Genomic DNA, 15,037 nt, shown 5'->3' with positions numbered 1-15,037 from the left:
CCCCCCCCCCCCCCCCCCCATCCTCTCTGGCAGCTCCCCAGCGCCTCACCGAAAGTTCGGAGCTGCCTGGGGGCCGAGCTGTTCTGGAATAGACCCAGCCCTCGGGACCGCAAGTCCAGTTCCGTGCGGCACGAGAAATTGGCGAGGTGGTCGTCTCTGCCCGCCAGCACCGTGACCGTGGCCTCGGCGGGCTCCCCGACGGCCGGCTGCCGGCTCAGCTCCTCCTCCCCGCGGAGCAGCACCACCGTGAGGTTGGTCCGGGGCGCCCCGCCGGCCACCTGGCAGCGCAGGGTGAGGTTTTCGCCCACGGGCTGCCAGCGGGGCAGGGGGGCCAACTCCACGCGCTCCGGGAACCCTGGGGTGGGGGGGGTGTTGTGTGAGCCAGAGAGGCTGCCCGCCCGCAGGGGGCGCTGGGGCGCGGGCTGCGCCCCGTCCAGGGGCCTCCCCCCTCCCCGCTCTTCACGCGACACACCCCAAACCACCTAAGCCAGACAGGAATGTTAAGAGCTTCAGGATAAACCGGTGGGAAGTCCCCAGGTGGCTGGGAAGGGGGCAAAAACAATTTATCCACTGCACCGTCTAAGAGTGAAGAGTGGGAAAAAAAAAAAAAAACAACCAAAAACACCAAAACCTCAAAATCTATCACCGGGAGTCCGGTCAAATACATACAGTAAATTTAAACTGCCCAGTCCAGTAGAGATTGAGTAGAGATTGTTTTTAAGAGACCCTATGCTCCCCCCTTCTCTTCTTCTTGGCCTTATTTCCCCCCCACAGCACCCCTCACTGTCTGACACCCAAGGGTGACACACATCTTCTCAGTTAACTCGTTTCTCTATTTCCCCGTCCTTCCAGGTAAGTTCAGCCCAGGAGAAGGGGGTGGGGGGAGGTCTTTGTCAGCTTTGTTCTCTGATCTGTTGGTGGCACACAGTAGGCTCTCTGTATTTATAGAAAAAATAAGTTTGAGCCACCCGCACTGACTTAAGGCCTTTCAGGAGCCCCCTTTTAGGGGAAAGAAGTTCCCAAATGTGCTGCGTGGTCCCCTGAAATGTTAAAAATGCAAGAATAACCAACAGACACTCAAAACGGAACTCTGAGTATCCCCTGAAAACACAACATGTGGGCTTGGGTTTTGCAGGCCAGGGTCCCCGTTACACATAAAGTAACAGAATTTCAGGCCAGGACTGAAAGTGAAAATTAAAAGCAGAGTCCCAGTGAGCTGCGACTTAGCACTGAGGGCCCTGGGTTTGATTCCTAGCTTTGGGGCTTCTGTGCTATGAGCTGTAGGCGAGCGACTTTGCCCTGGAAATTGCTCCAGCCCTCGCAGTTGGGGAAATCGAATCTCAGTTTCCTGAGCTGTAAAATGGGTTATTGGAGGTAGGGCTTTCATTAATGCATTTAAGAAATAGAATGACTGTAAATGGACATGAGGTTTCCTTTTAGGGTGATGGAAATGTTCTAAAATTAGATGGTGGTGAGGGCTGTGCTACTCTATAAATACATGCAAATTTGTTGAATTGTACACTTGAAAGGGGTGACTTATGTATGTATTCTGTAAATGATATCTCAGTATAGCTTTAAAAACAAACGGGGGGGGGGGGCAAGAAAACCTTTAGACATCCAGTGCTTACCCATAAGCACGTGCTGCAAACACGAATTTGCAGAGCTGGGTGCAAACCTCAAACCTCAGCCCCCAGAAGGAGTTCCTATCTCTGAGCACAGCTCCTTGCCCCGAAGGCCAGACTGGGGGAGGAGGTCTGTCTTGCCTCTGCCTCTCCCTGAACCCCAACCTTCAGTCCTGGTTAGTTTCCTCTTCCAAGTATTTGTCTGCCCTCCCTTCCTGTACCCAGCCACTGCCCACACATGTGGCCTGGACGAGGTCCACGGCCAACTGCTCGCTGGCTTCCCAAAAGGCCAGCCTTCTGCTAATGATTTTTTTTTTTAAGTTTAGTTGCTTATTTATTTTGAGAGAGAGAGAGAGAGCCAAAGAGAGAGACGTGGGAGGGGCAGAGAGAGAGAAAACCCCATTCGGGGCTCGAACCCATGAACCGTGAGATCGTGACCTGAGCCAAAACCAAGAGTTGGATACTTAACCAACTGAGCCACCCAGGCAGCCCAGCCTTCTGCTATCTAGATCCCTGGCCTGCTCTCACACCCTCCATGGCTTCCTAACACCCTGAGGAAATCCCCACCAATCTGCTGGTATTCAGCCCTTCCTAACACCGACCCCCTCCGTTCAGCATGTTTTCCCACTCAAACCTAGGCTGTTCCCTCTGCCCTGAATTCCTGTCTATACCAACTTCTACTCACCCTTCGAGGACCAGTTAGGGGTCATCTCCTACAGGAGGTAACACGCTTATCCTTTCTAGAGAAAGTTCAGCCACCCAGGGATCTTTACACCAGGGGTGGGGCAGGACCAAGCTAGACAGGGCCTCTCCTAGGTGACCCCCTGCCTGTGTGCAGGACATCGGCTCCATTTCACAAAGCTGGAAATTAAGGCAAAGGCTGGTACCCAAAGTCACAGAGGGAGAGACGTGGCAGACCCAGGCCCCAAAGTTGGAGCACTGGGTTTTCAACTATCATGCCAAGATGCAGAAGTCCCTCGAGGCGGTTTGCCTGGGGTTTTACAGGCCACTGGGAACGTTTGGGGACTCTCCTCAGCTGGCCAGAATGTGCCCAAACATGCTCCAAATCAGAAGCAAAGCCGCTGTTTTCCCCAAAGGCTTTGCCCAGACACCATGATGGTGGAGTGTCCTTCACGCCTCAATGCATCATTACACCCACGCGAGGAGGTCTCATGGCAAAGTCAGTGAACAAGCCATATCCCCCGTGGCCACCCGGTCCATAAAGGCCATGCTGGGACTGGAACCCAAAGCTGTCTAACCCCGAGACCAGTTGGCTAACTCTTTCTGTCTTTTCTTCCTTGTTTGTTTGTTCCATCTTGTTTTCGTCTGAATTTTATTTATTCATTGCCTATGGTAATAGTAGTTCTCACAGTTGAAAGTGCCCAGAGAAGAAGAAGGCACATAGAAAACACTGGCCCCAGGCCCTCTCCCGGAGCGCCCCTGCCCCCAGCCTCTCTCTCTCATTTCTTGGATTTCCTCTCCTGGCTCCTTTCTGTGTCAACACGGGCGGCCCTCACCCCACCCTGCTGGTCCTCAACACCAAGGATGGCATGCCACTCGTTCTGGGCACGCCTCTCTTCTCTTGAACGTGACGGGACACCTTGGAGGTCATTCCTCTTTCAGGACATGGGAGCTTCCTCCTTCTCTTTGTGCAGTTGCATACTGCGCCTTCAAGTGAGCAAACTACAGCGTATCTCCCCCGTGCCCTGTGCCCGAGTGGGTTGCAAACTTTTGCCCATGCAAATAAAGCCGCAGTAAAATAACCCCATCCCGCAGCCCACGCCGCTCCCGCGGGGCTGGGGACACACATAAGCCCAATCCCGAGGAATGGGATTTCTGTGTCAAAGCACACATGCGTGGGCCACTTAGAGAACTGACACCACTTCCCCACTCGGGGCTGTGCTTCTCTGTTCCCACGTTGTCAGCGATGTCCCAGGACTGCCCGCTTCCCCACCGTCTTGCCAGCATGGCTGTTATCAACCCTTTTGACTGCTGCCAATACGTGAAAATTGCCATGTCCGGGCTACTTTTAAATTGCATCTTCTTTAACATTTTGTTTTAAATGTTTATTTATTTTTGAGAGAGAGAGAGAGAGAGAGAGAGAGAGAGAGAGAGAGAGGCCGAGCACAAGCAGGGGAGGGGCAGAGAGAGAGGAAGACACAGAATCTGAAGCAGCTTCCAGGCTCTGAGCTGTCAGCAGAGTCCAACGTGAGGCTTGAACTCACGGACTGTGAGATCATGACCTGAGCCAAAGTCAGACGCATTTAACCCACTGAGTCACCCAGGTGCCCCTAAACTGCATCTCCTTCTTTGTTAATGTTTTTGTTTTTTTTTTTTAATTTTTTTTTCAACGTTTATTTATTTTTGGGACAGAGAGAGACAGAGCATGAACGGGGCAGGGGCAGAGAGAGAGGGAGACACAGAATCGGAAACAGGCTCCAGGCTCTGAGCCATCAGCCCAGAGCCCGACGCGGGGCTCGAACTCACGGACCGGGAGATCGTGACCTGGCTGAAGTCGGACGCTTAACCGACTGCGCCACCCAGGCGCCCCTGTTAATGTTTATTTATTTTGAGAGAGAGACAGAGAGAGAGAGCATGTATAAGCAGGGGAGAGGCAGAGAGAGAGGGAGAGAGACAGTCCCAAGCAGACTCCACACTGTCGGTGCAGAGCCCAAAGTAGGGCTTGAACCCACGAACAGTGAGATCCTGACCTGAGCCAAAATCAGGAGTCAGATGTTCAACCGACCGTGCCATCCAGGCGCCCCTAAACTACATCTTTTAAAAAGTCATATCTAGGGGCGCCTGGGTGGCTCAGTCAGTTAAGTGTCCAACTTTGGCTCAGGTCATGAGCTCGCGGTTGGGGAGTTCGAGCCCCGTGTTGGGCTCTGTACTGACAGCTCAGAGCCTGGAGCCTGTTTTGGATTCTATGTCTCCCTCTCTCTCTGTTCCTCCCCTGCTCTTGCTCTCTCTCTCTCTCTCTCTCTCTCTCTCTCTCTGTCAAAAATTAAGATTTAAAACAAATTTTTTAATAATAAAAAAATAAAATAAAGAGTCATATCTAGGATCTGTCACATGTTTCCAGAGGCCTATAGTACTCAAATGTACTGAATCTCTGCAATACGCTAAATGCACCCAAGAAAATTCAAGAAGGGGTTTCAAACGACAATGAGGCTTTCCGAAGATGTGCCCACCAGTGCTCTGGCGAGCCAGCTCTGTCCCCACCACCAAGCAACAAAGGCTGTCCCAGCCCGAGGGGACTCGCACACGTCCACCTCCCCCACCCAGCCTGCCTTGTCCAGCCCCTGGGCCCAGCCACTCACAGTACACGGCGAGAGACATCGAAACCATTGTCTGTGCTTGACAGTACGAGAAGCATATTGGGGTGCTATCTTCCTGCACACCACTCAGTTCAAAGATCTTCCAGTTGTCCCCCTGAGCGACCTCCTTCTTAGTCAGCTGCGTCTCCAGGCCCAAGAAGGGGCGATGGTCACAAGAAGTACTACAGTTCACCTGCACAGAGCCGCCTCGGGGTATGATGGCTTCTAGGGGGTGCACTGATGTTTGGGCCCCTCCAAGTCCTAGAACAAAAGATGGAAGTCAGGACAAATCGGGTTCATCAGCAATTACCGTGTACCCAGCCTGGGTTGAGGGCTGGGCACAGAGCCCTGAACGAGGCAAAACGCTGCCTTCAGTGTGGGAGACAGAAAAATTCATAGGCAAACAAGATAATTAATAACTGATGTTAATAAGAGCTTTGGCAAAAACAAAACAGGGTGAGAGAACAGACAGTGACTTGGTGACAGGGTAATGTGTGAGCAGAGATCCGAATGATGAGAAGGGGCTGGCCATTCAGAGAAGAGAGAAATTAATTCTAGGCAACAGGCACAAGTGCAAAGGTCCTGAGGCAGGGTGGCTGGAGAGAGTTAGTGAGGAGGAAGAGCTGGGAGAAAGGTCAGGAAGATGGATCATGTGGGCAGGGCAGGCCATGCCAAGGACTTGGTCTTCATTCGGAGGGCAGTGGGGAGCCACGGCGGACTTGAGCAGAGGAGGGACATGAAGTCAGTGTGTTTCTCTCTCCCAGGATGTGAGGTGGAGGAGGCTATCCCTCCAGGAATGGAAAAGTTCCAACTGAGTTGTCTCCTCACTTCCTCTGCCAAGTGGTCTCCGCTCTCAAGACCTCAATTTCCCCTTCTGTAAGGTGGGTAAATATAGTCATCCCAGCCCCCGCTTAATGCAATGGACTCCTAGCACAGGGCAGACAGTGCCTGTTTGCAGGGAAGAAGGGGGCTTGTGGTGATTAGCTCCCTCCGACTCCCTGGTGCCTCCAAAGCTGAAAAAAATATCTATCTGGGCCCTTCCAAAGGGCCTATCTATCTGTCTCTTGCAAAGATTCCTGTCCTCAGCTTTGGGTTCCTCTATCTGGATGGAGGTGTGGGAAGACAGCAGCTCCGTGAATCCTCCGAGAGTGATTCTGGGATAGTTCCCATTTCACAGAGTGAAATGGTGAGGCTGGGAGAAGTGCGGTTACTCAGCTGAAAAGCAGTAGAAACCACATTGGCATCTGGACTAGAACCCTTTGTTGGGCTGGTAACCACAGGTGTCCCTTTCCCACTCTCCGGCTTCCCAACACAGACCGCCATTTGGCGCTCCCCTGGTCTCCCTTCGGCAACCCCCAGACTGGGGTTGGTGGAGGGGTGCTGGGGCATGCCACTCTCAGCCTCTGGCCTTTGGGCAAGTCAGCCCTGGAATTCCCCTGAGCAGAGGCAGTCCTGGACTTCCCCAGGGGCAGGGGGGACGAGAAACAGAATGTACATGTGTGTGTGTTGGGAGGGGGGGGTCCCCAGCCTACTCAGCTTGGTGCCGGACACGTCCGCACACAATCAGACCGAGTCTTGGAGCCAGGCGTGGCACTCGGCCAGGGCACGACCATTTCGAGCGGCCGCTCTTACGTTCTCCATCTTACAGCTGAGAAACTGAGGCTCCGGGAATGTCAACCTCTAACTTGAGGCCTCCCGTGGAAGTGATCCAGGGCCTGGATTCGAACCCACTGCTGTCAACTTTCAGCCGGCGACTCTAGCCCCAACTTCCCATAAACAGCTACCTAAGTACGACAGGGGCTTATCCCCAGCCGGCCGGGAGCGGGTCCTCCCCGTGCGCCCAGGGCGCAGCGAAGATCCGGGGAGTTGGCTCGACGGCAGCCCCACCCCGACTCACCTGGGAGCAGAGCTCCGATCAGGGCCAGGAGCGCTGGCAGCGCGGGACGGGCGGTGCCGAGAGCCATAGCGGGCCGAAGCTGGGAGAGCAGGGAACCGACCTCCGGCCGCGCAGAGACGTGCGGCGCCGACTGGGCTCATGGCCGCAGCGCGTGGGCCTTTTATTGCGGCCGGGCACGGGGGGCAGAGGGGCGGTGCTACTTTCCCGGAAACCTCGCGCCTTCCCCTCCGGAACGAGGGCTCCGGCATTTCCGGATTGAAAGGGTGCCGAGCCTAAGTCGCGTTGTCCCCCCTCGTTGGCCGCTGGAGCGCTGGAATTTCCAAACTGAAGCAACGAGGGGCTCGGCGGCCGGGCGAGCTCGGGGGGGGGGGGGGGCCGCTCCCGGCGCGACAGGTTCGGTCCCGGGGCCGGGCTCACCGCGGTGCTGCGGTGCCGCTGCTCTAAGCGCTCTACGGAATACCGCCAACTACCCTGGACGGTAGGGACTGTTATTGTGCCCATTCCACAGAGGGGTAAACCGAGCCTCCGAGCGGCGAGGAGGTTCGAACTCGTCTGACTGTCCAGCGCATGCAGTCCTCTTTAACCGAGTGGACGATCCCTCTTTAGGGTGGGGACCCAGGAATCTCTTCGGGGCACTCTCTATCAAGGGTGCCCCTCCCCCAAGGGGCAAGCCCTTGCTCAGCTGACAGATTTCCCAAGAAGCGCAGGAACAAGCCTGGGCGCATGCAAGGGTCCGCGAAACCATGGGGTGAGGACTCCAGGCGTCATCACGTCCGGGGCCCTGCATCGCTCCCCCCCCCCCCCCCCAGCCAAGGCCGCGGCCGCGCTTCTCCTTTCGGCCTCCGCCGCGGGGGCGTCTTTACAGCCTCCAGAAAAAGGAAGGAAGCCGCGTGGTCCTGACGCGCCGAGGTCCCCGCTGCCGTCCCCAGGCCCCTCGGGGAAACTGAGGTAGCACACCTTGAATGGAGAGGGGGCGCTCGGACCCTTCCTTTCCACAGGGAAACAACTCCTACGCCCCGAAGTGGGGCGAGGAGAGGAGGCGGCCAAACTCCAAGCGCTGCACCTGGCTCTTGAACTTTGGGCGCCAGCGGTAAATTGTGCGGATATTTGCTGGGGCTAGTTCCATTAGGAAGGGGCGTGGGGGGAGGGATTGTGTCTATAGACCGCCGCCGCGTCCTCCACCCCAAGGCCACGGCCTACGCGTGTGACCCCAAGGCTTGGCATCTACCACGTCGAGGCTGGGGGCCCTGGGGTCTCCCAGCGCTTAGCCACGCCGCCTAAGACTTCCTGTTGTGGGATGCGCGTCGCGTCGCCATGGAGACCTCTGAGGGGCCAAGGAGGTCGCGCAGCAGAAGGGGAAGGGAGGGAGCCCAGGGGACGTTCGAGCCCTTCCTTCGGAGGATAGGGCTTCGAGTCACTCATCAGCTAGAAAAGCATCCCTTCTCCTGCCCTGATGATTCCTAAGGGATTTCCACGGGGATCTTCCTACGCGGGGTGTGGTGGGTGCTGAAATCCCTCCCCGAACTGTCTGGGCAAAGGTGCAGGGTAGGACCAGGGACGCCCCAAGCCTCGAAGGGACTGGGAAAATCCTGTGCGGGAGGGAGAGGGGAGGTTATTTTCCGGCGGATTTTTCTCGGGCTTTCCGCAATGGGTCTCTGAACTTTGGTCCACAGTGCGCGGGCGGCGAGCTCCCCCGCGCGGCCCAAGTCTTCCTTGCAGCCATAAAAGCGCGGTTCTTTCGGATCTCTCCCTACAGGCCCTGTGGTGTTCAGTGGGTGCCTGCTGTGATAGGAATCCTTCCAAGAGCTGGCGACAGGGCAGTGATGAGGAAAGACAAACATTTCGTCATTGTGCAGAGATGGTTTCAACGGCGGGGGGCCGATAAGAAACAAAAATAAAATATATGGGGTGAGTGTTGGTGATTAGTGCTGAGAGGAAATAGAATAGGAGGGATAGGGAATGTGAGGGTTAATGAACTTTTAAGTAGAGTACTCTGGGAAAGACTGAGAAGGCGACATTTGAGCAAAGACACGGGGAAGTGAGGAGGCTCCTGTGACAATATCAGAGAGGGAAGGTACCAGACAGAGAGTGCTGAATGTGCAAAGGCCCTGAGGTAGGGACAGCCTGGAGGCCCATATGACTGGAGTGCAGTAAGGAAGGGAGGAGGAAATGAAGGCAGGGAGGAGATGGTGCCCGGCATGCTTGTCAGTCTGCAGAGGACTTTGGCTTTTCTTCCCAGTGAGGTGGGAGCCATTGAGGAGGGACAGCCCCAGCTCCAGTGTTTACAGGCACCCTCCTGAGACAGCAGGAGCTATGTCCCAGGGCCAGGGAGGACAGGAGGCCAGAGAGGAGGTGACTACTCTAGTCGAGGTGGGTAATAATGGGCCCTTGCTCTGGGCAGTGCCATCGGAGAAGTGATCTGACATCCGTTTTGGTGGCAAGGTCACCTGTGCTTGCTGGGACATGAGGACAGAGCGGAGTTAAGAATGACTTCTTGGTTCTGGCCCGGTCCCCTGGGAAGACAGAGAGCCATTTCCTGAGATGAAGATGGGGTGGTAATGGCGGCCAGGGTAGCGAGAGGAGCGTCCGCCTCCTGGTCTCACATTTCCTTTGTGTTCCCTCTAGGAAAAGGAAAGCGGAGGCTCCCCAGCCCTTCGCTGAAGTTGCCAGGAAGGGCAAGCCTTCCTCCCGGGTGCCAGGCAGTCTTGGGCAGTCCAGTGAGTGGACCCACTACAGACTAGAGGCCGCGGACTCATATCCCGCTTTGTGGCCTGGCCCCTGCTGTCCCTTCACTCGGAGCTGTGGCGTGGCCACCCCGCCCTTCCTGGCAGCTTCAGTGAATTTCTTTTGTCCCCGAGCATTCTGAACATGCCGTTCCTCTGGCCCAGAATTTCCTTCCCACAGCTTTTACAGGAGGTTCTCAGAGCATTTCATCCACAAGGTTGTGACAGAAGGAGGAGCAGATTGGGGTTTGGATCCAGGCTCTGACAACTTAGCGGCTGTTTTAGTGGACGTTCTCCCCAAAAGCAGCCCCTGGAACCAAACCTGGTGTTCTAGCAGTTTATACCTGGGATGGGGGTTTGGGGGGAGTCGGGGAAGGCAACCAGGAAAGCTGTGGGTTAGTATGGAGACCTCCTTTGGGGCCACTGTGGTTCAGTCTCACTGAGGAACCCCTTGGAGATGGGCGGACTTTTTACGCCAATCCTGTGCCTCGCTGGGTCGAAGCTCCTCCAGGAATGTCAACTGCCTAATACTTCGTTATTCCATATGTACATTTCTATTCATTTATTTAAACAGTTTTGGGTCACCAGCTGTCCATCGCATCCCAGGACCCATTTACCTTGTAACTGGAAGTTTGTACCCTTTGACCCGCTTCACCCATTTCCCCCACCCCCTGCCTCTGGCAACCACCAATCTGTTCTGTATGTAAATTCAGGTGTGTCTTTTGTTTTGCTTTAAAGTTGATTTATTTATTCTGAGAGAGAGGGCGGGGCGTAGAGAAAGAATTCCAGGAAGGCTCCACACTGAGAACAGAGCCCGATGCAGGATCACACAAAGCACAAGATCTTGACCAGAGCTGAAATGGGACGCTTAACCAGCTGAGCCACACAGGTACTCCTCAAGTGGTTTGTTTTTGTTGTTGTTTTGTTGTTGTTTGTTTTTAAGATTCCACATATAAGTGAGGTCATGCAGTATTTGTCATTTTCTAACCTATCTCACTTAGCGTAATGACCTCAAGGTCCATCTGTGACGTAGCAAATGGCAAGATTTCCTTCTTTTTATGGACGAATAGTATTCCGTTGTGTATATGTGTGTGTATACACTTATATGTATACGCGTATACACGCATACTATATGTCAGTTATATACGTGTATACATATTTGTGTGTGCGTATGTATATAGTATATATCTATATGTATATATCTGTATTTATCTATATATATCCGTTCATACATTGATGGACATTTAGGTTGTTTCCGTGTCTTGGGTATTGTAAATAATGCTGCAGTAACATGGGGGTGTAGATATCTTTTCAAGATACTGATTTTGTTTCCTTCAGATAAATATCCAGAAGTAAAATTGGTCGATCATATGGTAGTACTATTTTTTTAAATTTAATATTTATTTATTTTCGAGAGAGAGAGAGAGAGCGTGAGCTGGGGAAGGGGCAGAGAGAGGGAGACACAGAATCCGAAGCAGACTCCAGGCTCTGGGCTGTCAGCACAGAGCCCGCCACGGGGCTCGCACCCACAAGCCATGAGATCGTGACCTGAGCCGAAGTTGGACGCTAGAATGACTGAGCCACCCAGATACCCTGGTAGTACTATTTTTAATTTTGGGGGAAACCCACAATACTAGTTTTCAAAGTGGCTATACCAATTTACATTTATATGCTGTGTGTGTGTGTGTGTATATATATACATATATATACACATACACGTATATATGTATATATATGTGTGTATATATGTGTGTGTATATATATATATATATTTGAGACAAATTCACAATACAAAACTTACTTTTTGCCCTTTAAAAATTTTCCTGTGTATTCACAATCTTGTACAACCAGTATATGATTCTGGAATATTTCCATCACCATCCCCAAAAACCTGGTACCTCCCAATCCTCTCTCCTCTCAGCCCCTGGCAACCACTAATCTGCTGTCTCTATGGGCTTGCACATTCTGGACATTTCCTATCAGTGGAATCACACACTATGTGGCCTTTTGTGTTTGGACTCTTTCCCTTAGCATAATGTTCGTGATGTTTAGCATAACGTTTCGTCCATGTTGTAGCATGTATTAATACGTTTTCCTTTTTTTTTAATTTAAATTTAAATTTTTTTATTAAGTGGGCTCCACGCCCACTTTAAGAGTCGGACTCAACCAACTGAGCCCCCCAGGTGCCCCTATACTGAGTTTCTTTTTAGGGCTGGATAATATTGCATTGTATGGAGATAGGACCTTTGCTTTATTCATTCACCAGCTGATGGACATTTGGGTTGTTTCTCCCTTTTGGCTACCCTGAATCATGCTGCTATATACGTTCATGTGCAAGTGTTGGTATGAAAATTTTTTCAGTCCTTTCGGGAATATACTTAGACGTGCAATTGCTGGGGGGGAAGCGCCTGGGTGGCTCGGACGGTTGAGGGTCTGACTTTGGCTCAGGTCATGATCTCGCGGTTTGTGAGTTAGAGCCCCGCGTCGGGCTCCGTGCTGACAGCCCGGAGCCCGGAGCCTGCTTCGGATTCTGTGTCTCCCTCTCTCTCTGCCCCATCTCTGCTCATGCTCTGTCTCTCTGTCTCTGTCTCTCAAAAATAAGTAAACATTAAAAAAATTTTTTTAGAATTCTACTTTCTGCACATCCTCATCGATACTATTGTCTGTTTTTAATTTTTTTTTTTTTACATTTTATTTATTTTTGAGAGAGAGAGACTGAGCACAAGTGGGGGAGAGGCAGAGAGAGAAGGAGACACAGAATCTGAAGCAGGCTCCAGAGTCCGACGGGGGGCCTGAACCCACAAACCACGAGATCGTGACCTGAGCCAAAGTGGGACGCTCAACTGACTGAGCCACCCAGGCACAGAAGGCTTTTTAAAGCTCCACTGGCATCCAGTAAGTGACATTTTAGGGATTCCTGTATTTTGCCCCCATTTTCTGTTTTGTGATTACTGTTATTATTGCCATCCTAATGGGGTAGGAGGAAGTGATGTATCATTGCGGGTCCCCAGTCCTTCTGACCTGCCCAGCAGACAAACCCACCATGGTCCTGCGGCACTGACGGTTGGGGGGAGTGCGTGGGACAGCAGGTGTCAAGGGTTGTGGTCAGGATGCTGACAGCCCCTGTCATAAGCTGTGACCTTGAGCAAGCCCCTTCCTCTGGTTGCGCCTTGATGGCCTCAGCTGTAGAATGGGATGGTAACCCAAACCTCAAAGGGCGGCCATGGGGTTCCGCTAACACAGTGTGGATGCAGCGCCTGACGAGCACAGAGCCAGAACGGGTAGTAGCAGTCGCTGTGTCTGTTTCATTAGGACTCAGCTCTGAGAATCTCGCCTCCAACTTCCCAGGCAGAAATACACATTTCCTCTGTGTTGCCACCGATCTGGTCGATACATCACATTTCGTCCTCGCGGCCCTAGCTGGTAAGGCAGAAAAATTCATGTTGTTGACATCTCAGTCAAAACACAACTTGGCTTCCTCTTTTGCCCCTTTGTTCTGTGGTGGAACCTTGCCCCACCCCCTGGCTGAGAATTCTGCCCGGGACTCAGGCTCAGGTCGGTGGCATAGTCACATCTCTGAACTTGGCTCAACGTTGGATGGGAGCCCTCTCCAGGCTGGAGGCCTCGGTTGGGGGGGGCGGGGAAAGGGTCTGGTCTCTCTGCTGTCGACTCTTCTGTCTGCCTCGCCCCTTCTCACTAGCCTTTGGATCCCTCCTGCCCGGGTGGGGACATGGCAGTTGGAGGCTTTGCCCTCTTTGGATGACCCAGCAGTGCGTTAACTTTAATCCACTCCTGGTGGATTGGTGGGTATGTGTTTGGGAGGAGGTGCTCTGAGGCTTTCTTTCCTAGACACCCTTTCACTGGAGTGGGGACATCTTTGGTCTGGTTATGGCCCTTCCCTCATCCCCACCCAGTGGGCCTCCGTGCCGACCCCCAATAAGTAGACACCCTAAATCCACCATCAAAGCTGCCTGCCTTTCGCCCCTGTGTTTCCGGGGAGTCTGATCCCAGCCCCAGTGGCTCGATTTTGCTTTCAGTTTCCTTCTTTCTTTCTCTCTCTTTCTTTCTTTCTTTCTCTCTCTCTCTTTCTTTCTTTCTTTCTTTCTTTCTTTCTTTCTTTTTTATGTTTATTTATTTTTTATTTTTTTTTTAACGTTTATTTATTTTTGAGACAGAGAAAGACAGAGCATGAACAGGTGAGGGGCAGAGAGAGAGGGAGACACAGAATCTGAAACAGGCTCCAGGCTCTGAGCTGTCAGCACAGAGCCCGACACGGGGCTCGAACTCACGGACCGCGAGATCATGACCTGAGCTGAAGTCGGACGCTTAACCAAGTGAGCCCCCCAGGCGCCCCCATCTCTCTCTCTCTTTTAATGTTTATTAGTTTTATTTATTTTTGAGAGAGAGAGAGAGAGAGAGAGCAGGGGAGGGGCAGAGAGAGAAAGGGAGAGAAAGAATCCTAAGCAGGCTCTGTGCTGTCAGCACAGAGCCCCATGTGGGGCTCAATCCCACGATGCTGGGATCGTGACCTGAGCCAAAATCAAGAGTTGGAGGTTCAAATGACTGAGTCACCCAGGCGCCCCTGTCTCTCTCTTTTCAGAAAGGCTTATTATAGAGAATTTCAAACACAGGCAATCATGGGTCCAACTGTCTCTCCTTCCTGCAAGGAAAAAGAAAAAAAAAAAAGCACTAATCCTCAGTATCTGGGAATGATTAAGATGAGGTTGGGGTGGGGGGGGGGTGGCGGAACGAACTCAACATGACTGGCGCCCTTATAAAAGGGGGGAATCTAAGGCACCTGGGTGGCTCAGTCGGTTAAGCGTCCGACTTCGGCTCAGGTCGTGAACTCACAGTTCATGGGTTCAAGCCCCACACTGGGCTCTCTGATGTCAGCACTGAGCTTCAGATCCACCCTCCCCTGCTCGTGCACATTAAGTAAACATTAAAAAAACCGGGGGGGGGGGATGGTGCCCAGGGGCACCTGAGTGTCTCAATTAAGTGTCTGACTCTTGGCTTTGACTCAAGTTGTGATCTCATGGTTCATGAATTCGAGCCCCACGTCGGGGTCCACGCTGACAGTGCAAAGCCTGCTTGGGATTCTCTCTCCCTCTCTCTCTGTCCCCCCCCCCCCGTAAATCCATAAACAAAATAAATAAACTAAAAAGGAGAAACCTGGACACATACACAGAGACATTGCCATTCGAAGATGAGGGCAGACCTTGGACTTGGAATGACTACCAGCCATGTAACGTCAAGGTTTGCCAGCAGATGCCCAGAAGCCAGGGGAAGGAAGAGGTTGGGACAACTCTCCCTCACAGCCTCAGAAGGAATCAACCCTGCCGGCACCTTGATCTTAGATTCCTAGCTTCTAGAACCATGAGACAGTACATTTCTGTTGTTTCACCTCCCCCAGGCTGTGGTACTTGGTTAAGACAGTGCTGGAAAACTAATGTGTACATGTTCATACTGCCTCCTGAT

The 15,037-nt window shown here is 52.7% G+C and overlaps 1 protein-coding gene and 2 long non-coding RNA genes across 6 annotated transcripts in view; 2 read left to right on the top strand and 1 right to left on the bottom strand.

Annotated features, from left to right (window-relative positions):
* ICAM1 (intercellular adhesion molecule 1) overlaps positions 1-6,987 on the bottom strand; it is a 9,688-nt gene extending 2,701 nt beyond the window's left edge. Inside the window, exons 1-3 of one of the 2 annotated variants that reach the window (XM_040449850.1) lie at positions 6,837-6,987; positions 4,943-5,200; positions 50-355 (exon numbers count right to left, since the gene is read on the bottom strand). In XM_040449850.1, coding sequence (XP_040305784.1) covers positions 50-355; positions 4,943-5,200; positions 6,837-6,903 — 631 coding nt within the window. In that variant the 5' untranslated portion in view covers positions 6,904-6,987. The remainder of the gene's footprint in view (positions 1-49; positions 356-4,942; positions 5,201-6,836) is intronic. The other variant, XM_040449849.1, reaches the window with a different exon arrangement.
* Positions 6,988-7,047: 60 nt separating this feature from the next.
* LOC121013968 (uncharacterized) lies at positions 7,048-10,264 on the top strand. Its single transcript, XR_005783002.1, has 4 exons — positions 7,048-7,314; positions 8,593-8,744; positions 9,076-9,206; positions 9,462-10,264. It is a non-coding gene; the product is annotated as an uncharacterized LOC121013968 (long non-coding RNA).
* Positions 10,265-12,339: 2,075 nt separating this feature from the next.
* Positions 12,340-15,037, top strand: part of LOC121013967 (uncharacterized) — a 4,696-nt gene continuing 1,998 nt past the window's right edge. Inside the window, exons 1-3 of one of the 3 annotated variants that reach the window (XR_005783000.1) lie at positions 12,340-12,454; positions 12,872-12,982; positions 14,828-14,873. This is a non-coding gene — a long non-coding RNA (uncharacterized LOC121013967). Of the gene's footprint in view, positions 12,455-12,871; positions 12,983-14,824; positions 14,874-15,037 lie in introns of those variants that run through there. The other 2 variants (XR_005783001.1, XR_005782999.1) reach the window with 2 other exon arrangements.

Source organism: Herpailurus yagouaroundi, unplaced genomic scaffold, assembly GCF_014898765.1.
Source record: "Herpailurus yagouaroundi ecotype Mexico unplaced genomic scaffold, PumYag 200, whole genome shotgun sequence".
NCBI lineage: Eukaryota > Metazoa > Chordata > Mammalia > Carnivora > Felidae > Herpailurus > Herpailurus yagouaroundi.
The sequence above is the reverse complement of the archived record's forward strand: the minus strand, read 5'-3'. Positions and strand labels throughout refer to the sequence as shown.